This window comes from Puntigrus tetrazona, chromosome 15, assembly GCF_018831695.1.
Source record: "Puntigrus tetrazona isolate hp1 chromosome 15, ASM1883169v1, whole genome shotgun sequence".
Taxonomy (NCBI): Eukaryota; Metazoa; Chordata; class Actinopteri; order Cypriniformes; family Cyprinidae; genus Puntigrus; species Puntigrus tetrazona.
Genome location: NC_056713.1, coordinates 9,417,476 through 9,440,058, shown reverse-complemented (window position 1 = coordinate 9,440,058; position 22,583 = coordinate 9,417,476). Strand labels below are relative to the sequence as shown.

Sequence of the window (22,583 nt, the reverse complement as noted above, 5' to 3'; positions counted from 1 at the left end):
ATGTTTCTTATTATTCAAGTCAGCATTTCTCCTGTCTGACCTGCAGAAGGCCGACATTAGCAGCTAGTCTGTCAAAGTGAACCAGCATGACCCATGACCTAACCCTGCCATTTTGCAAATGCTTTATTTATGCTCAGAGTTGCTTGCTGCATCCATTTTTCCACCCTTCCCATTGGGCTACAAACTATATGATTATAGTCATTCTGTTTAACGTACCACTTCCTCTTGCAGTGTTTTTCTAAAGGGCAGGCGGAGAGTTTCTCCTATTTTAACCTAATATTTAAGGCAACAAAAGTGGAAGGTGCCACTGGCAGAGCGCCCAATAACGGGTCAATACTTCCAGACTCTGCGGCTTCGGTCCTTTTCCTCGACCCTCTCGCTTAAACACACCCACCCTTTCACTCGTTCTTCACCAGATACATTTACGCTAACACTTTTTACAGCCGCTCCATTCTGGTTCACCGGACAGAGTGTTTCTTAAACAAGACAGTGGAGTCTGAATCTTCACTGAACATAGATCTTGTATCCCAAAAGAAATACTAAACACTATGCACTAGCGTATCAGGTAACAATTTTATGCTGTAAAAACACTGTGGCAAGTATATATATATATATATATATATATATATATATATATATATATATATATATATATATATATATATATATATATATATATATATAAATAAAATGCTGAATGGTCCATTTTCTTGAGATGAAATTTAAATGTTGTTCCATGAATGTTGATCTCAGAATGTTTTCTAGCAATGCCATATGCAATAAAAAACATTTATACACATTTTTAAGGTCAATGAAAGTGGGAACGTTAGCTGGGATGTACTCTTCTGTAAAATGCATGAATTTTAGAATGGTTTATTTACCCAAAATCAAAGTCTAGTGACTGTCAAGTGCAATAATTGTACAATACTTAAAAAATGATTTTGGTTAAGTGCATCATTTGAGTATTTAATATGTGGCTTTTCTTTTTGGAAGTTCTGTATGGCGCACACAATTTATACTACAAGATGGTACAGAACACGGCATAATACTGGGATGCACATAGTAAGTTTTTGTTATATTTTGGTTATAAGCTAATGGTTTTAAACTTTATACTGACACCTACTGGAATGGATGCATGAAGTTACTGCTGCCACTTCACTAAAGCTGTTTTTTAGTTCCGACATTTCATTTAGATATAAATATAAAGCATATAACATGAGCCAAAACATATTTAAAGTATTAAAAAGCCATGTTGCTATCAATTAAATGTCTAATAAAGTGATATTGCGTTCTTTTAAAAAATAAATCGCTTAATAAAAACATTAAAAAGTTAGATCGTACATCAACCTCAAAAATAAAGTACATGTTAAATATAAAAAGTATATTAAAAGAAAATAAATACAATTTTTAAATGTGTTTTAACGATAATATAGGCAGTATTTGACGCTTGACATTTTCATACTTGCGAAAACAAGATTGTTATTTTAACTTCATCAGTTTACGGATCATTTGCGCGTTCGTCCCATCAAAGCTGACTAGGTAAACTTCACCGCAAACTTTAAAATAAGTCCCATGCAAGATGACACGTAATGATCCGGGGAAAAGATGAAACACCCACCGGTGCAGACGCTCAACAGAAGCCCCATGAGAGGTAGAAGTCCATGGAAAAACGTGCTATTCCCAAAGATGCGTCTTACTTCCTCTGCCATGGTTTCAGACTGCAGTGGTGAGTCCCTCCTCGGCGTCCGATCCACGGCAGCCGAACCGCGTGTGGGCGGGGCCTTCGGTCCGGACTAAAAATAAACCCGTCAACGACGCGGAGCGGTGCAAAGCTCTTAGCGTTTACTCTCTTTCGGACACAACGGTGGATGAAATTATGACAGCAGCAGCTAAATAAATGGAGAGAGAAAAAGCGAGATCCTTTAATCGATGCGTGTTCAGTTTTCTAATATAAGCTGTACTGCATCAGCGCTGCTATCGCATATACTTTAACTTATGTACTTATAACTTAACTTTATTTTGCTCGCGCCGCAATGCGTTCGCTAAAATGTTCCTCGCATCGTTAAAAGAGCAGGTATATCGGAAGGGCTCGGCTCAATGGGGTGCTGGGAGATGTCGCCCGGTTCGCTCAGATTAAAGAGAGAGCCATGCTGGGCACGCTTTCCATGATCCTTGTGTTTTATTTATGTCTTCGAAGAGTGATAAATACCCAGCCGAGCGGTGCCATTTACACCAATCGATCATTTTTATCGGCCCTCTTCTGAATGCAACTCTCCTCTCGCTGATATGCAACTTCTGGAACTTGATGCACAGACAAATATTTCGGTGAAACCCATCAAACTCCATGACATTTCTAACTGTTTGGTAATCAACATGTTTCCTTTTCCTTGATCTACCGAACAGCACGCAATTCTTATTGGTAGTTATTAGGAAGCGTTACAAAGAAAATCCAGCAGGCATTTTTACCGAGGGCCCCCGAGCTGACTGCATCTGGGGCCTATAAACAAGAGAAAAAGTACCAATGTTGGCCAGACCAACCCTTAACTAACATCATTTCGACTGTGGGAAAGTAGTGTGAAACACTGCGCTGCACACGAAAAAAAGAATGAAAATTATTTGAAATTCTTTAAAACCTGTATGAAATGTAATTTGCGAGACACACATGCAAACGTTCAGATCTCTTAATTAAATCCTGCCATTGTCTGTGGAGCACAAAAGCAGATAGGCCTATTGTTAGGAGGTTCTATGGAAAACAATAATATATATTACATTTAGAAAATGATGCAATAAAAGTGTATTGTGACCGACGCGGTCATCTAGCTTCAGTTTAGCAAAATAAGTCAGCAGTTTGGAAGAAGTTAAGTAAATGATTACAGAAATCTATTCTGGGTATCTATTTATTATTAGGGTGTTTGTTTACAGTTAATAACAGACTTCTGTATTGTAATTAGACTGAACTATTCTTACGTCGTATCTTCATTCAACCAGCCAAACTTTTTCCTTTTTCCCTAAAAAGCATGCCATCGCCCTCTGTCGGTCAAATATGAGAACCTCTGCATAAAACTGACTAAAAAGCATCTTGACTCAAGCTAAGCTAATTCTAATAGGAGGTGATGTAATTTAATTAAGTGTTTAAAGGCGAGCATGCGTTTTTAATAATGCATTGGAAAACAAAATATTTTAAAATACACTTCAATTCACCGTCAAACTCGCAAGGACAGAAATTCAGTTCAAATAATTGGAGTTCACACATTCAGCAAAAGCCGTTTAAAATAATTTTTTTCCATTTATTAAGATAATAAATAACAGATGAGCTCTACAAATATAAAACACGCCGATTGCAACTTTGTATACACTGGAATATCACGACACGCGATACGATTTCATTGTTGCATTAACACGCACGCGATTGCACTAAAAATAAACAATATGAAAATATATACATATATACACAAATACCGAATCGTTTTTACTTACAACGCAATTTCTTCGCAGGCTTCACCTCTACGTTTTATGTGCATCTTACAAGCTGCATTAAATCACAATGCAGTTTATTTTTTTGAAGATCAACCGTATCAATTCAACCTTCGAAAGCCAAACTTTTTTTTTTTTAATCCATAAGCAATATTGCAAATTCATATCAAGGTGCATTTCCGATTCAGTCATATTCACTCTCAGCAATTCACTGCTGTCTGCAGCACACCAAGTGTCACAGACGCACATAGTCTTTCTAGTCTTCACGAAGGTAGGCCTCTGGAATATCTTCCAGATCGTTGATGTCGATGCTGGAGGCGTATTCAGCCATTCTCTGGATTTCCTCTGCTTTCGTTTCGGCCAGCTTCTTCTCCGCCTCTTTGGAGATCTTTCTAAGCTCTTCCACTTTGCACTGTGCCACCTGCAGATTGGCTTTTGTTGCCGTGCACGCATGCTCTGCTCCTGTTAAATATCAAAGTTGAATCAATTCGCAGACCAGACCGGAGTCATAAATGTTTTTGTTTTTTTGTCTTAAGCCTAATAATTGAAGGAAAATGTATTAACGTACCCGAATTGTAGGCTGCTTCTGCTGACAACTCACTGATGTTGATAGCATTCACCCAATTCGACTCAAAGCGTTTACATTCCTCCAATCTATCACTAACCTTTAAAAAAAAAAAAAAAACAACAACACATTGACCACTCTGAAATCAAGTGTTCTCTTAAATATAACTAAGCTACCGTGATATGCACAAGATAATTAAGATCTATAATGTAAATAACACTTTGATAAACTAAAACAGACCTTGCTCTACAAAAAGTAAATAAACATTTTAAAGGAACAGAATTTACCTCCACACGCTGGCCAATGATCACCTGCCAAATGCTGTCCTCTTCAGCAGGGGACAGTTTTCCTATTGAATTAATGTATCGCTTCTGAAGGGCAACGAGTGTATGTAGTGCCTGAGAAAGGTAGATACGGTAAACATTACTTCATTTATATTCAACTTAAACCTTTGTCAGCAATCAAGGGATCCACTAATCGCCAAGACAGGTTTAGCAAGTGCACTACGGGTTATAAATGCAGCGTTTATGAGTCTTACCTTGGCATATTGTGTGAGGGCATCTACAAGAGCCAGCGTGGTCTGAGAGAGATAAGTGTTGGCGCTGTCTGTGACCAGACACGAGGCCCGGCGAATCAGGGATTCGTGTGAGAGGTTTTCAACCTGCTGCAGAAAAAAAAAGAGGATGCATTTTATTACACTCTTGTCACAAGGGTGCAAAACATAAATCAAGTTTAAACATAAAATACATAAAACAAACCTACTGCTCGACAAGTGCAGCGTGATTCTAAAGAGTCGATTCTTTTTTAGTGAATCAACATTAATAAAAATGATTCGGATGGTCGATTAAAAAATCCTTATAGCTCTAGTCTCATCATGTTTCCTTGTAAAAAGTAGTATACTAGAAAAAATACAACAACAATAGGTTTAATTACCTCTGCCTTTTTAAATAAATATTTCTGATTTGTTGTTGTTTTAATTTGCATTAAAGCAGCATTCAATAAAAACAAATCGGTTGTCAAAATGATTAATGCGAGAATAACCGAATCAATCTCCATATCCATACAAACGCACGTTGTTACGCTTTTTTAGTTTCCCATTTGCTCACAGTCTGTAGCTTGCGTGTAGCATTTAAAACGTTTATGCCTTGAGTTAGTTACCTGTGTGAAAGGGACCGCGCAGAGGCTGCTGCCGAGGCTGAACGCGGCTGTGTTGGATCGGGCGACCTCCGGCAGGCGCAGGAGACGCTGGTGAACCGGGCTCCTGCAGAGCACCGCAGCCTTGTTCCTGTAATATAAGAAAATAAATCAGGCTGAAAATAACGCCGCAACACCCCTCTGCCACTACTTTTTTTGCAAAACGTGCCAACGCAATCGTACCTGAGAAGCTGAACGCATGCGGCGCTCAGGCGCAAGACCGCCATGTTTCTTCTAGCGAGCAGGAAGTCGGTCCGGCCTTTAAGAAGGCTCCCATTAGCGCACAAACCGCACTTTCTAAAAGCCTGCATATCGCCTTACAGTCTTTTACTAACAGTGATAAAATACTTAGGTGTATCCCTTTAGCCCGTGTTTGTCTTTAAGCAAAGCTTTTCGATGTTTTAAGACAGCCTCTGCCCAGCAGTATTTATATACTGCTGGGACTCTGCCCTCCATGCGGTCTATTGATCCGTTTATTCAGACCTTTAATCTTGATTTTAGCGGTTTAAGTTCAAGGAAAGATTGGTTTGACGCACATTTGCACGCTACGTCAGCACAAAGGTTGTAACAGGCTGTGGTAAACACTGGCGAGCTCTTAGTGGTTGAGCTGCAGCACATGGTGACACACACCTCCGGCTATCACAAAACATGCTTTGAGAACATAACAGGCACAGGAATTGATGAATGGCATGCACGTCTTAAAGGGGTGTGGCAGAAAAACAAGTCAACATGATAAGAAAAAGGCTTAGTGGACAGAAATGTATCTATCACGGCAACAAGAGGAGCCCGCTGTGTGTTTACATCGAGGCTACATGTCAGATAGGCTACCCGAAGAAAGCCCTAGATAGGCCAGTTAATTTAACCAATACTAATAACTTATCCTTCAGCTTTGACGATTCAAAGTGAATTGGTCTAAATAGTTGAACACTGTCAGCATGTCGGGAGAATTATTCAGGAGTATTTGTAGGCCTGCTGTTCATGTTGTCAAACTTTTGCATCAGAGGAAAAATGAATTGTTTAAAATAAAATAAAGACATAACTCTTCAAAAGTTTAGAGGAAAAGAATTCAAAGTCTGCATTTACTTGAGGAATACGGCAAGTAATTTGTGCTCACAAAACACGTATTATAATAAATATTGAAAATAGTGCTGCTTAATATTTTTGTTGTAACCAAGATGTTGTTGTTGTTGTTGTTTTTTTTTTTTTGATGATAATGATGCACAGACAATTTGATAAAACAGAAAGATATAAATGTCTTTACTGTCACTTTTAATCCATTTAATACATTAAATCAAAATTGTAATTTATTTTATTTATTTATGCTTCATAATATAGAGGAAAAACTAAGGGATATGCAGGGAAAAATAGAACGCAGCACGATGAAGTTATGAAACTCGGGCATGTTCAGAAAGTATACTTATCTCAGGAAGTAGTATGAAAATGTACAGGCAAACAAGGAGTTTATAGAGCTCAGGGTCCAAATCAGAAGAATACACAGAAATCACAAGAAAGGCTGTTGCATCATGTCAGTGGTGTGCAAGGCCACGTAACATTATAGACACGTAACAAACATGCTGGCATTTTTGCATGATGTTGCAGGTGACTTAAAATAATTGCTCATAGTTTAATCTTTTAAACTAGGTAGGACTTAAACATGAGAACATTTGAAAGACAAAACAGCTGAGAAATTAAAAATCCAAAATGTAAATTTGAATAATTGTTTATTAGTACATATTTTTATTATTGTAGGTTATGGTAGATTGACATATTACAGATGTTCACCTGAAGGCTGCAAAAGACCATTTAAAATGTTTGCTATGTGTGCTGAGTGCTTTCTTTTCTTTTATTCATACAGAAATAATTGACTTTCATTAAATACATTGACATAACCAATATCAGAAAGAAACAGATAACAGACAAACATTAGAAGAAGAACAAAATAACATAACAAAATAACAATAAAAAATTTAAAGATATAAAAAAATTTAAACATACAATAAACTGTACACTGTTATACAGTTATCATCATTTACAATTATAAAAATGACTAATTTATAATAATATTGAATTATTGTATTATATTATTATTAATATTAATAATAAGATTAATATAAAAATTTCCAGTATTTTTATGATTTAATTAATTTAGGTAAATACAGGGGATGAATTTAAAATCCACAGGTTCTCCTGCATGTTGCACACTGCATTCATTTCACAGCAATCATGCATACAATGCATGAGATAATTCTTACGATCAAAGAAATGATGTTAAACAATCATGTGAGTGAATATAAGGCAAGTAAAGTAGACAAAGGCGTAAACAAATATTAGACTAATAACGCTTAACCCGGCCAGAGCTCGCTATTAAACTGTATACTGAATGTGAGAGGCACCTTTCAAAGATCCTGTTGGCCAGTCAAATACAAACTCTGATGGTCTTTTTTTATTTTTTATTCATTTCTTTTACATAGAATATTGTGGAGTACTGGTTAACCACTCTTAATGCATTTACTCTATCAAAACTATTCTAAAGAATGTGTTTCATCATACGAATAACTTGACATACATTTGTATATAAATGTAGGCCCGTTAGAATCACACATGCAATCATTAAATACATGTAGTTTAATCGAATTATTAAAAATGTACTAAATGATAATCACGATTGTTTAACTGAGTCAGTTGAGATGGTGTTGTTTTTGCATCTGACGTAATAAACCATAGCTGCGTAGAATTTCTCATCTCTAAAGCCGTAGACGAGGGGACTTACTGCTCTAGAAGTGATACTAAACGCGAGGAAATTTATAAACCGGACAGTCAGGTATGTTTGAATATCATACTGCATAACTACAGCTTCAATATAAGGACACATGACCTCAGCCGTACACAGAAACAGCTGAAGGATATGAAGAGAAATAGTGCGCTGCCCTTTTGATGCTGAATTCTTATTGTCACCGGAAGCTGCACGCGCAGCAAGATATATCATTACATAACAAAAGACCTCAATTATCAAAATGAACACAAGCCCCACAATGTACAACAGACCCCTAGCAAAGTGACGAATCTTTTCCGGAATCATAATCTCATAGTGGCAGTGCGTCAGCTGAGACAAGTATTCACGGGAGGCGGTGCTAATGAGGATAAACATGTCAACAAAGGGGTTTATGGAGCTCAGGATCCAAATCATTAAAATCACTATGAGGGCTCTTCTAGAGGTGGAGATGGCCTGATGACGCAGAGGCATGCAAATGGCCACATAGCGCTCCACACACATGGCTATGATGGTCAGCGGCGCACATGCTGTGATCGCTTCCATTAACATACAGACGGGGATACAGAAGTGCAAAGGTATTAAAACGAAGTTGTAGGATAGCAGCACCACAAAATCTGTCAGAAAAAGAAACATTAGGTCTACCAGCAGAGAATGGCCGAACAATATGTAACGCGTCTCTGTTCTGAAAGTCTCTTTCTTGGAGAATATCAAGAGCATGAGGAAGGTGAGGTAGATGAAGGGCCACACGAAGATCTGGGTCAGCGCCAGTGAAATGTTTCTGCGGACGGGGTCAGCTTGGATCAGCTGCATCTGCTCGTAGCCGCTGGCGTTCACGCTGGCCATTGTGCGCACATCTGAAAGACAATTAGAAAACAAAAGCACACAAGTAAGACATAAATAATCAATGGTCCTTGTGAAATACATAATCGGTACTACGAATAAGCTTCAAATATTTCTGCAGCCAAATTATTTCATTTTTATACATTCATGCATATACAAATAAAAAATAACGTGAGTAATTGGAAAGTCGGTCAACTTGGTAAGTTTCATTTACCATTATGAATGCAACAGTTATGTCCCAAGTTATGTAGAGATTGCGTTAACATATATTTATATATAGCATACATTATCAATAAGCTTCAAATAATGTAGCCATACATATATACAATGTCAGTTTACATAATTAAAGGTCATGAAATTGGTTACAAACTGTTACAAAGTCTTGCTGTAATACTTACTGACGATAAGGTTCTATTACTGAACCATGGTCATGTGTTAGGTGTATTAAGATGCGCACCGTGAACAAACATTATATAGAGTTGCCAGAGCTAAACTCATGTGGATGACATCAGCTTAGCTGATGGCATCTAGAGCTAAATTTAGATTCGATTATGGTTGTGGATAGACATGGAGCGCTGAGACCAAGCATGCACTCACCTTGCTTTTATTTGCAATATACCATATATGTCAAAATCCCTTATAATGGATGGTTATTTAATAAACTCAAATGTACATATTCATTCTAATATCCTAAAAAAATAGTAAAATAATTAACAATTGAAATTACATGCAGTTAATATATAAATGTTTACATGAAGTTACTAAATGAAGAGAAAGAGCAAAAAAACAGAAATGCAGCTGGAGCTGCTTCACAGAAATACACAGAAATCACATTAAAGGCCGTTTAGAAGTAATGATTGTATCATGTCACAGTGGCATGCACGCCACATAACGTTATAGACATAGAGCAAACATTACAGTATTGCAACTTTAATTTGCTTGATGCAGTAGCTAGATTATTTTCAAACAGTTACCAACCTGGCCTCATAAAAATATGTACCTCTGTGAACTGTTTGTGCAACACCCTATCAAACGCAATTCGTATGTATTTTACAAGGTGGCTAATTTGTGCTAATTCGTACAAATTCTTACAACCTCAATCGTACGATTTTGTATCAATGCGTGAACCATGGCAGGTTTTTATTACGTTGATGTATGTTATAATAAACTTGTTTGTGTGAAAAGGAATAAAATATTTAAAAATAGTTAAACTGCCATTAGTGTTTATTGCTTTTGGAAACTGCAGTGATATAATATACTATACTATACTATATATTGGTATTTATTTCATGTCTCGCTAAAAAGTGCACCAAGGTATATTTATGCAATGAGATCATGTAAGTTTTAACTTTCTTTATTACTGATTTAGGCTATTTGTTTGTATTTCAAATTCTGAAACAAGGGCTATTTCTTTGCAGCTTTACAATCTAGCCTGAAGACTGCAATAAACATATGAATCAGTGTATATAAACCATTTTGTACATAAAATATGTTTATCTTAAAAGGGATATGAATAACATCACATGTTATCGATTTCATATTGTTGCTGAACTATGTTTTCATGTTTTTATATTATGGCATGATCAAGTATATCAATAGGGTTTGATGCTTGTTATTATTGTCACGGTCGCGCTTACGCGGGACGAAGTACACAAGGTTTAGAATGAACTTAAATGGGTTTAATTCCAAATAGGTAAAATAAAAGATATACAGACAGGCAGGTCGAACAGGCAGGCAGGATAAACACAGGTACAGACATCGGGTAAGGACCTTGACGCTCGGACAAACAGAACTCAAAACACAGGACTTAAATACACAGGGTAATTGACGAGACACAGCTGATGACAATAACATAATTAACACAGAGGGAAGGCAGGGCACAGGGAGCACATGGCACGAAACGAAAACATAAACACAGAGTCCGGGGAACGTGACAATTATATGTTAGATTGACATATTTCAAATTGACAATTTCAAATGCTTGAAATGTGTCATAAGTGCTTTCCTATATTTATACAGGAATATAAATGATTTTCATTAGACTGGTTTTATTTTAATTCAAGATTAATCATATATATATATATATATATATATATATATATATATATATATATATATATATATATATATATATAAATATAAATGCCATTAAATATCGGTTGGTTTGTCTGCATCTTGCATATTACATCCATTTCACAACAGAGATACTTATGATCAAACAAATGTTATTGAAAAATCATATGAGTGAACGTAATTTTAACAGAAAGGTAATAATGCTTCATCTGGCCAGCAGAGGTCACTATTAATTAATACTCAATGCACCTTGTTTTGACCTTATTGCCAAGACAAATAATATTTTTGGACGGTCATTTTAATACACAGAGATTCACAAACGTTCAGTGGCCACAAAGACAAAAACAAATAATTTGTGTTAAAGATAGTATATACTGTGGGAGACATTAATGTTATTAAACAAAGTTGCACCAACATGTATATTAAGAATATTTTAAAAAGTGATACAGCTTCTCATAAAACTAAATGTGAGGCAATGTTTTTAGAAATATAAACTGGAATAAAGCTTGGTGTATTGGTAAAATTTATACTGTTAAATACAATATCTTTTACTTATATTTATACTTAAAATATAAGTAAAAGAGGTTAACTTATGGTATATATTTATCACAGGATTTAATTTGGATATCGATTATTGCTGTGATTTTTGTACAATGTAAAAGGGGTCCTTTTGTTTTGTATATGTTTCTCTGTGTGGAGAAATTCATTCAACTGTCTATTCGTTGTTCTACCCGTATGCATTCCTGTCTAGCAGAGATCTTTGTTGACCAGAACCAATTCCCCCTCCAAGAAGCAGCTCCTGAACCCACGTGTGTGGATACGCATCGACTTACTCCTGCTGAGCAGCAGACCCGGGTCTTTGTTTGTACTTTAGGGCTCAAGAGCATATGATCCTGGAATACCCACTGTTTCCCCCCACGGCCTTTAGTGAGTGTCATCCAGCCTAATATTCCCAAGATGGAGCTACTCGCTAATATCGTCACATTTCTGATATCTCTGTTTCGGTGTCAGGCCTCATTGACTCATGGTCAGCAGGAAATGTCTTCTAATGCAACCTCTGCTGCCAGCTCCAGTAACAAACCCAAACCACAGAGACTGCCTACCAACTCCAATCAGTAACAGAACAACCCTTAACTTTGAGAGAAGTTCATAAGAGTGTTGGACCCCTCACACTCTGCTTCACTCTGAGGAAGTCCGTCTATTGGTTCTGTAGGGGTCCAACTCTGACATCATTTTAGGACGTCTGTGGTTGGCAAGGCATAACCCTAGCTGAATCCACTGGACTCACTCCCTTCCAGTGCGTGCTCGGTTACAACCCTCCACCGTTCCCCTGGTCTGGGGAACCATGTGATGTTCCTGCTGTCGATGTCAGCATGATCCTGTTCTTCCCTCCACAGAGTTTGACCAAGCCGATCCTGGCTTCCTGTTGTCGCGGTGGTCAGCTAGAGTATCTAGTGACAGGTCATGGTCCTGAGGAGCACTCTTGAGTTCCCAGGAATGACACACTTGATCCTGCACTTATGGACGAAATATCTCCAGCTTGTTGACATCTGCTCATCTGTGTGTCGAAATAAACTAAAAACATTTTACTTACCTGTTGTCTGAGGCCCTTCTGTTACAATTACATAGTTTTGCTGTAATACTGAAATTAAAATTCCATTTTTGAGCCATGCAAAAACAAGAAACCAGAGCTGAAGACAACCAGGGTGGAGCAGGCGGAGATGGAGACCCCCACAGCTTGAGCTCCGAGGCTTGAGTGGGCCTTTAGAGCAGACCACCATGGAAGGGCAGCGGAAGGTGAAAGAACCTCTGAGTTTACAAGGCTTTCGAGAGCTGAAGATGCAGGCCATCCGTTTCAACATCAGTGGTGTGTTTGCCAAACCATAAGCCATAAGTGCTAAGGACTACCATAATAGCTTCACATGCAACGGAAACACTGGAGTGGCGTCTATGATGGCCGAAAGTCTCTGAAGTGGCGTCCATGACACCTACATGACTCTACTGTAGCAGCCATGATGGATCGAGGCTATGCTGTGAACAGGTTCTGGTGTAGGACGGACCACAGGACCAACCAAAGTATTTTTGGGAATGAGGTCCATGACAGTGCGGCAGTGATATGGGATGAAATGCCCAATACAATTCAAACTACTACGCAGTAACTTGATACCTATCTCCTATATATTCATTATATTTACTGCAATTTTTCCATCAGTGGTATTAGTTGCCAAAGGTGCTATCAAATGAGAATTGTTCAAATCTATTTCATCGTGGAGTGCTAGGTTAGATGTAATGTCGTGAATCCTACAGTAAACACTGTAAAGTTGTGAAAACCACCCAGTAAAAGATATAGCAGGTCTGTATTTCCTTTGAACACATTGGTGACACATTTTAAGAAAATACAGCAAGTAAAAACTATTAATGAAACACATACACAAACATTTGTTTCTGTGAATTGTAAGGACTTTCCATAAACTTTTGCTTTCTTTTATACTGATTAAACTATATTTTTATGGCCCCTGACCCTAAACATTGTAGCAAAAGCATCATGCTGACATGAAAAGTCCACAGAGAGCAAACTAGTTTTAATTTTTCATGTAATTTTTTCATAGTAATATTAATTTGCATCAGTGTTGGCAATAATAATATGTATTATGAATTAATTATAACATAATAATAATAAATATTAATAATATATGAATAATATTTTTATCCATATATACATAGTGCGATACCTTTGAATGCCTGAAATGGTGTGTGATTGATTTGTAATAAGAGTAATATGTGTTCATATTTATGTGTGTATTGCTTTGTCTCATAAACTGTATTTGACTGAATGTTGGAGAACCACCATGCTGCCCATGTATTTATGGAATATTTACACTGACATGTCAACAATGACAAAGTTCATTTCTAACATGCTTTAACAGAAATCAGATATTTATAAGATACTCTTTGTTTAGAATAAATGTAATAATAATAATTTGTGCGTAAGCTATATGAAGTGTTCAATACAAGGCTTAATCTTCTTTTCCAACAAATTTGCATTGATTCAAATAAAAAATAATCACACGTGTATTTGTTTATAATTATATTGAACTAACTAAAATATTCAGAAAATATGAAAGTACAATGTAAATGTCAATATCTTAATAGGTTATGCGGTGAGCTAAATAAAATATTTTCTAAATACTAATATTTGTGAGAAGCATCTTCCCCAGATAGATATTGCTGTTGGGCAGACAATTTCATACATATTAGACCAAAAATGTATTACAAATTTGACTTGATATTTTAAAATATCACACGAGCACTCTTTAACCCTAAAAACACATGTGAATCTTTAACTGATAAGAGAATCATGTTTGTTTATCAGCGTCAGTAGAGGTTACATTGTTTTTGCATCTGACGTAATAAACCATAGCTGCGTAGAATTTCTCATCTCTAAAGCCGTAGACGAGGGGACTTACTGCTCTAGAAGTGATACTAAACGCGAGGAAATTTATAAACCGGACAGTCAGGTATGTTTGAATATCATACTGCATAACTACAGCTTCAATATAAGGACACATGACCTCAGCCGTACACAGAAACAGCTGAAGGATATGAAGAGAAATAGTGCGCTGCCCTTTTGATGCTGACTTTTTTTCGCCAGAAGCTGCACGCGCAGCAAGATATATCATTACATAACAAAAGACCTCAATTATCAAGATAAGCGCAAGCCCCAAAACATACAACAGACCCCTAGCAAAGTGACGTATCTTTTCCGGAATCATAATCTCATAGTGGCAGTGCGTCAGCTGAGACAAGTATTCACGGGAGGCGGTGCTAATGAGGATAAACATGTCAACAAAGGGGTTTATGGAGCTCAGGATCCAAATCATTAAAATCACTATGAGGGCTCTTCTAGAGGTGGAGATGGCCTGATGACGCAGAGGCATGCAAATGGCCACATAGCGCTCCACACACATAGCACCAATGGTCAACGGCGCACTCACTGCAACCGCTTCCATTAACATACAGACGGGGATACAGAAGTGCAAAGGTATTAAGACGAAGTTGTAGGATAGCAGCACCACAAAATCTGTCAGAAAAAGAAACATTAGGTCTACCAGCAGAGAATGGCCGAACAATATATAACGTGTCTCTGTTCTGAAAGTCTCTTTCTTGGAGAATATCAAGAGCATGAGGAAGGTGAGGTAGATGAAGGGCCACACGAAGATCTGGGTCAGCGCCAGTGAAATGTTTCTGCGGACGGGGTCAGCTTGGATCAGCTGCATCTGCTCGTAGCCGCTGGCGTTCACGCTGGCCATTGTGCGCACATCTGAAAGACAATTAGAAAAAGCATTCATAACAATACGCAACATAGTGAGAAAAAAATAATCATTAATACTTTACAATTAAAAGTGAATTTTAATGAATGTGCACATTTCAAATACCTATGCTGACTTAACATGCTTTCGGTTGACAACACAGAAAAACAATGTTATTATTGTAGATATCTTTTGCTCTACCACGCACAGAAAGTATACTAGAGTCTATCTTTTACCTGCATGGGCCAAATGATGAAGTGAGCTGCCAACACACGTCTTTATAGTGTTTGACAGAGCAAAACTCTAGTTAGTGACATCTTGAGCTAAATTTAGATTTGCTTGTGTGTTGGGGATAGATGGTGAGCACTGAGATTCAATCATGCTTAAAAACATTTAAATTATGCAGTAAGGTCGATCAGTCTAACCATTTTATATTAACATAAACACAAATCATGAGGAGCATTGCACAATGAATGTAAGGCTAAACCTGATGTGTGTTATGAAAACCGTGACCTGTGTGTACATGGGCACGTCCTGATATTGCTGATCTCTAACATATTTTGTTGACCCTGGAACAACATTTTAATCACAAAATTTAGCCTTGACCATATCTCTACACCTAAACCTAATTTAACCCGTGAGCAATGCCTAAAATCAGAGGAAGTGATAGACGAATGACATTGCTTTACAAGCACCAAACACTGATTGTAAGCCTAAAAAATGATTGGAGAACCAGTTTATAATTGTTTAGGATTACAATCAATGTTTGGTGCTTGTAAAGCAATGTCATTCGTCTATCATTAAATCTGATTTTGGCCATTGCTCATGGGTAAGGTTATGTTTAGGTGTAGAGATATGGTCAAGGCTAAATTTTGGGATTAAAATGTTGTTCCAGGGTCAACAAAATATATTGACCGAAGAACACGATGAACTGTACATGCGCTGTTTCAACACAGTGCCATTTACTGGTCAGGAAATATGAAAACATTTTTGCTTTTAACTATATAAAAATGAGTAAAATATGTGTTTGCCTGAATGTAGTTGTGATGAGCGTTGCAGTACAGATTGTACTCGAACAAATGTGTAGTTATTTATAATTTTACCTTAAATCATATCTTTATTTGTTTATTTATTTATTTGGGCACGACACTTGCAGAAAAAAGGAATTTAGCGTTACCTGTTATTAATTATTAAAGACAACCGGTGAAAGGTCATGAGTGTTGCTCTCTTTTGGCCAGTGTTTACTCAAATTATTTGCACCTTAATGACATAAGGGCTTCTGGGGCCTAATCAGTGCACAAGCAGTTTTGGATTACGAGCAATTATGAAATATGTTTATGTCAATTATATGCGTATTCTCTTAAGACACCAGTCTAAGCCCAGGTGTGTCTGATGTCTTATTGCTTGATTTTATTCATTTGTCTTGAACATCATATTACACGGCTTTGTGGAATACTCGATTCTGATTGGTCAGTTGTCTGAACGTAAACACACACACACAAATACCGGGTGTACTTGTTTTGCTCCTGTATCAACACCCCCTGTTATCAATCTGGGTGTGATATATCCAAAAGCATTTTGCACTTTTTTAAAATAAAATATGTAAACTAAAATGAGCGTTGCACTGAATCTTCCTTTACAAGCAGACTTTTTGTTCCCACAAGGGTCATGCAGCAATATTGTTACATAACTACTACTCGCGTGTCAAGAGACTGATATACCGAATACCACAAAGTCCGTAAATTACAATCGCATAACTTTTCTTTCTTTAAAAATGTAAAAACTAACGGCGTCTTCGGCGCTGCACCTTTTGTGGGTCGATGTTTTTTTTCCAAACCTACTTATTGACATCATTCTAACTGACCGGTTCTGTGCGGTGGAGGTATAACACAGGAGATTAATCAGAGTAAAAAAAACATTAAATAAACATTTGTTTTGGAACTGGGTTCGGTGCAAAGGGATCAGGCAGCTTCTCCTCATCTATTTAGGTGGGTTGCATCATTGCCAAACAATTAGGTAAAACAAATGACACTGACATACAAACATGTGGTTTACCACTCATGGCCTTCTTAACAACCTCTAAAGCACATAATTAGTCACATAGGATTTGACTCTGGGAAGATTTAGTCAACTGTTTTCAGTGATATAGAATGGACGATCTGTACATATACAGCATATACAGTATATCATATACATATACATATAGTGTACAAATACTTATGTGGGCTGCATCATTGGCAAACAATATAAGGAAGCATAAATTACGCTGATATGTAAAATTGTGGTTTATCACTAATGGCCATCTTGACGATCCTTAAAACACATATTAGTCACAAGGAAAAAAAAATTGCAAAAATTGTACATTAAAATACATTCAATATCAAAATAACAATAACTGTAGCTCTATACTGATGTTTAAAAGCATTACAGTTGATTAACATGAAAACACATACGCTAAAATAACTAAAATGATCTTTAAAAGATATAATACCCGAGCAAGTTTGACATCATTCCAGCCAATTAAATAGCTGGAGAGCAGCAGCGATTCTTGTTGTTGATCTAAACCACGCAGGCAGGGATATGCAGACTTTTAACCACCCCTTTAAGTGATCCAGAATATCTTGTTTATCATAAAGCTTGTTGTTTGATCTTTGCTGCTCAATGTTTCCCCTTTCCCTGCGTTTTTAAGGTCAGTGCACTTCAGAAAACAAGCGGTTGTGAGCTACGTGTCTCACTGCCCTTACGAGTGACACATATGACACCGCAGATCGAGCTGCCAATGCACTTTCGTCTCTAAGTACAACTTTTTCTGCTCCACCGCAGAACAAACAAAATGGTAAAATAAGGCAGAGCATGACAGTTCACAGTCAATAATTGATAGCTCTGTTAATGACTAGCCATAAGAAACATTCTCAATATGCTTATCTAGCAGTGAATATTTAGTGACTTATATAACAGTTTAGTTGGAAAGGAAAGAAACATACTTTGCAACAAAATTAATTTATTAAATGCAACAGTGCGTATAATTGATATATAACATAACTTATTTAATAAATGTGATCCTGGACCACAAAACCATGAGGGCCATTTTTTTTTTAAATTGAGATTTATACGTCATCTGAAAGCTGAATAAATAAGCTATTCATTGACGTATGATTTACGTAGAATATTTGGCTGATTTTAATATTTGAATCCGAGGGAGCAAAAAAAAAATGTAATACTGAGAAAATAACATTTAAGGATGGCCAAATGAAGTCCTTATCAATGCATATTACTAATCAATTTCTTTACATCTTTACATAATAATAAAGTTCTTTACATATCCTAATGATATTTGGCATTAAAGAAAAAAACGTTAATTTTGACCCATGCAATGTATTTTTGGCTATTGCTACAAATATACCAAAGCATATGACAGGGTCACAAACTGAAAATAAATAGCTTCAAATAATTAATTATTTGCTTTCAAAGCATTTTCAAACATTGTACAACTAAATCTTGTTAAAAATGTTTATGTGTAGTTGACATTGGACTGTGTCCTATGGCCTGTCATAGCAAAAAAAAAAAAAAAAAAAGCATACAAATAACATGAGAATTCTTAGAGTTACACATAGTGTGAGAGAGGTGTATCTTCAATGTGAGACGTTTTTGTTTGTTTGTCAGTCACACCTCAGGACACACTGATAAGTCAACTATCCGTATACTTATTAAATGTTTTCAGTTTTGCAAAAACAGTCCAGTCTTATTAACCAGATGAATAAAGCCTTAATACAAAAACAAAAAATATGTTTTCATATATATATATATATATATATATATATATATATATATATATATATATATATATATATATATTTTAAACGTTTAAACATTCAAAAAGGCGTATGATTATTGTCAAGAATTTTTCAAAAGCACATTGCCCGTTGACTCCATCCGACTCGATTTGTTTTGTTTGGATTGTTTGATTGTTAATTGCTATAATGAACCTTTGTGGTCATAGCGTGAAATGAATCCATCCTCTGGGAAAACAAATCCAATTCCTTTGTCATGAAGCGAATCTTTAGCGGTATAAAAGTGAGCTGCCTATCTCTAATTATCTCTTAATTTCTCTTCCAACGGATGCAGTGTGGTGAGTGAACAAGCGTAAATCAGATCAGATGCAGAAACTCCTATCGACAATCCAGTGAACGTTACATTAGCTGTTAGAGATAGCTCTCATTTACCACATGCCAAACTTTCTTCTGCAAACTACCTTTCAGCCTTTGAAGATTCAGCGCTTGAAACCATGCAGAACCTGACAGGCCTCTCGGGCAACACGACGTCCAGCGTTAACCTCTCGGTCATTGTGAAGGTGTGTGTGGTGATCCCGTTCTTCATTGCCTTCCTGTTCTTCATCCTCCTGACGCTGTACACCTTTGCATCTCACAGGCAGTTCTTTGACAGCTCCCGTTACGTCCTCTTCACCTACATGCTGATCAACGACACCTTGCAGCTGCTCTCCTCTGTCTCCCTTTTCTTGCTCGTGATGGGCGGCGTGCAGTTCGCGATCGTCTTCTGCGCTCCGCTGCTGTTCGTGTCCACCGCTACCTTCCTAAACACCCCGCTCATCCTTTCCACCATGTCGCTGGAGCGCTACGTGGCTATTTTCTACCCGCTTCACCGTCCTGCCATCTGGAGACCCGAATGGATTTGGATCATCGTTCTAAGCCTCTGGATCATCAGCTGCGTCCTGCCCACCGTTGACTTCGTCTTGATGCGGCTCAAGCCAGGCGTAGATGTCCAATCGACCCCAGTGCTCTGCAAAACCGCCGTGATCAACGCTTCTCCCATTCAGGCTCTGTTCAAAATCAGCCTCAATGGGATCTTCTTCGCAGTGGTGGCCGTGGTCATCCTCTTCACGTACATTCGGATCCTGATGGAGACCCGGAGGATGAGGCAGGACCGGGCGTCCGTGAGGAAGGCTCTGCACACAGTGCTTCTTCATGGCTTCCAGCTGCTCCTCAGCGTGATGGCCTTCTCCCAGCCCGTCGCCGAACTCTTTCTCTTTCAGCGTGTGAACTTGTCTCCAGCAGATATATCTTTTATCTATTATTTCTGCTTCATCCTGCTTCCCCGCTTTCTGAGCCCGCTCATTTACGGCCTTAGGGATGAGAGCCTCAGAAGATATATGAAGAAAGTCATGCCTTGTTATGGTGCACGCATCGACCCACACAAAGTCAAAATAACTAAATAAAAGTAACATTTATCTATCTATCTTCAAAATATCATTCGGAGTTTCGTTGCGAGAAAGTTCACGTCAGTCAAATGAAGCATAGTAACAATATTAATAATTTGGCCTACGCAAACGTTTAGGAAACCAGATGTGATGTTTAATATCTGTTGTGTAAACCATGATATTTTTTATGATTCTTTGATTAATGTACTTTAACTTTAAAAACATAAAAACAAAAATCCTCTGTAACATTATAATTGTCTGTACTGTCACATTTACTGTCAATTAATAAATACAAGTATTAATTTCCGTATCTTAAAGACCTTACGGACTCTAAACTATATCTAAACTATATATTTGAGAAAATATGAATACTGTGTAGATATGGAGGCCAATTAATCTGACAATTTATGATGCTCATTTGTTAGCCTACTGCAATGTATGTTCACTGCATGTTTTTTAAGTCATACAAAATATTTTTAAAATTGGAAATTGAAATAGATACTTTGCATTTTGTCTGTTTAAATAAGCATCTTGTTCATACGTACCAATATCTTACATGCGAGTTTAAAATGAATACTGTGTACAAAGTGTGCCGTGATAGGTTTTCAGGTTTTCCGTGTAAAATTACTCAAATAAAATAAACAAATATATAATTCTACATACTGTTGCTGTCAGACGAAAACTTCATTTCTCTACATTTCATACTATCGGTCATCATTACATCTGTTTGTGGGTTTTACAAATATTTAACCCATAAAAAGAGGATGTGACTAAACCTAGTAACGTCATTGGATCCTCAGAGTATTGGCAAAACCTTATAACTGTATGTATAAACAGCACATGGAGCTCTGCTTGTTATCATTACAAGGGTAAATAAAGAGAGACATTTTTGAATAAATAAAGTGTTTTTTTTTTCAGTGTACTGAACAAGAGTGAGACAAGACACAAATCTTCATTATCCAATGGCCAAAAAAAGAAGACATATCTTCTTAACACCTTTTTTTGTGACAGGTTTCTTTTGAATAGAGGATGAATCTGCAGTTCTGCAAGTCGAGTGCTAATGATTTCATGCTAGACAATAAGGTTAGAATTGAACGCATACTGTGTGTGTGAATACATAGCAAAGGTTTCTGTGGCATTAAGAAGCTGTTTCTGATTTATCTGTCCCTTGCTACGTTCTGCTAGCAAAGTGTGTAATGTATTCAGCCAGTATATACTCACTACTAAACATCACGTTGCTCAAAATATATGATATAGTTCTCTGTGCTAGTCTTACCCCGCAAATCATCTAGTTATTAGTTCATTGTGTATGTCAGTAAATGCAAAATGGTAAATCTAGATGTCATAACCTGTCAGACATGTTTTCTACATGTCTGTTTGACTTCTTCCACCCATAATTATCCACGAGTTGCGCGAGTGAATCTTGACTTTCACTAATGAAGACAATATAGATTTATAAACCAGTTCTCTGAAAAAGCTCAAAGGTGCATCTCATGAATTTTCAATTGGAAAGCATAGACAGTAGACAACAGCCGAGAGGAAGAAGAGGAGTGAAGAAGAATGGTGGAAGTGGCAGGAGAGGCCAAGGACACAGGCGCCCATCAGATGAAACATGGGCCACGAGGAGTTTTCGTTCTCATGGCACTGATATGCTCATTGACACAAATACTTACTTTATAACAATGAACTAAACGTTTTAAGTATGTTACAGGCTTTTGCCAGAAATGCACGTACTTCTTTGCAAATATGATTTGAGAAATGCACCAAAAAACTGTAATATACTAGTATTTGTGCTATATTACTGCTGTGTATGTTTCCTGTGCTTCATAGTGTCATATTTTAATTGTTTAATTTAAACACTGCAATTAATTACAACCTTACTGGGGCAAAGTAAATAGTGAGTTAACCACGTGTAAAATACATGCAAATTAAAAAATCAACATATAATTATAAATACATATCTAAACACATAAAAACATAAACAAAATTACTTGTTATGTGATTTATTTGTTTATTTAAAATGTGATGTTTACTGACCACACACACAAAACAATAATAGTTTGTGCTTTTAAGAAGCGTTATGACAGTTAGATAGCCTCCCTTGTGTTTAATTAAGGCACAGAGTCACGTAATAAACAT

The 22,583-nt window shown here is 36.9% G+C and overlaps 5 protein-coding genes across 9 annotated transcripts in view; 1 reads left to right on the top strand and 4 right to left on the bottom strand.

Moving 5' to 3' along the window:
* nectin3a (nectin cell adhesion molecule 3a) overlaps positions 1-2,043 on the bottom strand; it is a 30,868-nt gene extending 28,825 nt beyond the window's left edge. Inside the window, exon 1 of the mRNA XM_043258143.1 lies at positions 1,619-2,043. Within this exon, the coding sequence (XP_043114078.1) occupies positions 1,619-1,709 (91 nt within the window). The 5' untranslated portion in view covers positions 1,710-2,043. The remainder of the gene's footprint in view (positions 1-1,618) is intronic.
* A 1,219-nt stretch (positions 2,044-3,262) lies between these two features.
* diabloa (diablo, IAP-binding mitochondrial protein a) lies at positions 3,263-5,650 on the bottom strand. Its single transcript, XM_043259767.1, has 6 exons — positions 5,417-5,650; positions 5,198-5,324; positions 4,578-4,703; positions 4,327-4,437; positions 4,043-4,139; positions 3,263-3,936 (listed from the first exon to the last, which is right to left on the bottom strand). The coding sequence occupies exons 1-6, from the start codon at positions 5,542-5,544 to the stop codon at positions 3,731-3,733; spliced, it is 795 nt and encodes a 264-aa protein (XP_043115702.1). The 5' UTR covers positions 5,545-5,650; the 3' UTR covers positions 3,263-3,730.
* Positions 5,651-7,734: 2,084 nt separating this feature from the next.
* LOC122359294 (odorant receptor 131-2-like) lies at positions 7,735-10,615 on the bottom strand. Its single transcript, XM_043259602.1, has 2 exons — positions 10,562-10,615; positions 7,735-8,860 (listed from the first exon to the last, which is right to left on the bottom strand). The coding sequence occupies exon 2, from the start codon at positions 8,847-8,849 to the stop codon at positions 7,893-7,895; it is 957 nt and encodes a 318-aa protein (XP_043115537.1). The 5' UTR covers positions 8,850-8,860; positions 10,562-10,615; the 3' UTR covers positions 7,735-7,892.
* Positions 10,616-13,648: 3,033 nt separating this feature from the next.
* The window catches only part of LOC122359130 (odorant receptor 131-2-like), an 11,460-nt gene continuing 2,525 nt past the window's right edge, over positions 13,649-22,583 (bottom strand). Inside the window, exons 1-2 of one of the 4 annotated variants that reach the window (XM_043259314.1) lie at positions 21,108-21,162; positions 13,649-15,240 (exon numbers count right to left, since the gene is read on the bottom strand). In XM_043259314.1, coding sequence (XP_043115249.1) covers positions 14,276-15,240; positions 21,108-21,162 — 1,020 coding nt within the window. In that variant the 3' untranslated portion in view covers positions 13,649-14,275. Of the gene's footprint in view, positions 15,241-17,720; positions 18,511-20,989; positions 21,163-22,583 lie in introns of those variants that run through there. The other 3 variants (XM_043259316.1, XM_043259315.1, XM_043259317.1) reach the window with 3 other exon arrangements.
* or95a1 (odorant receptor, family 95, subfamily A, member 1) lies at positions 19,489-20,992 on the top strand. Of its 2 annotated transcripts, XM_043259320.1 has the most exons (2): positions 19,512-19,580; positions 19,658-20,992. In XM_043259320.1, exon 2 carries the CDS (start codon positions 19,698-19,700, stop codon positions 20,460-20,462), a length of 765 nt encoding a protein of 254 aa, XP_043115255.1. In that variant the 5' UTR covers positions 19,512-19,580; positions 19,658-19,697; the 3' UTR covers positions 20,463-20,992. The 2 variants fall into 2 exon arrangements, with proteins under 2 accessions (XP_043115254.1, XP_043115255.1); XM_043259319.1 differs by having other exon boundaries at positions 19,489-20,992.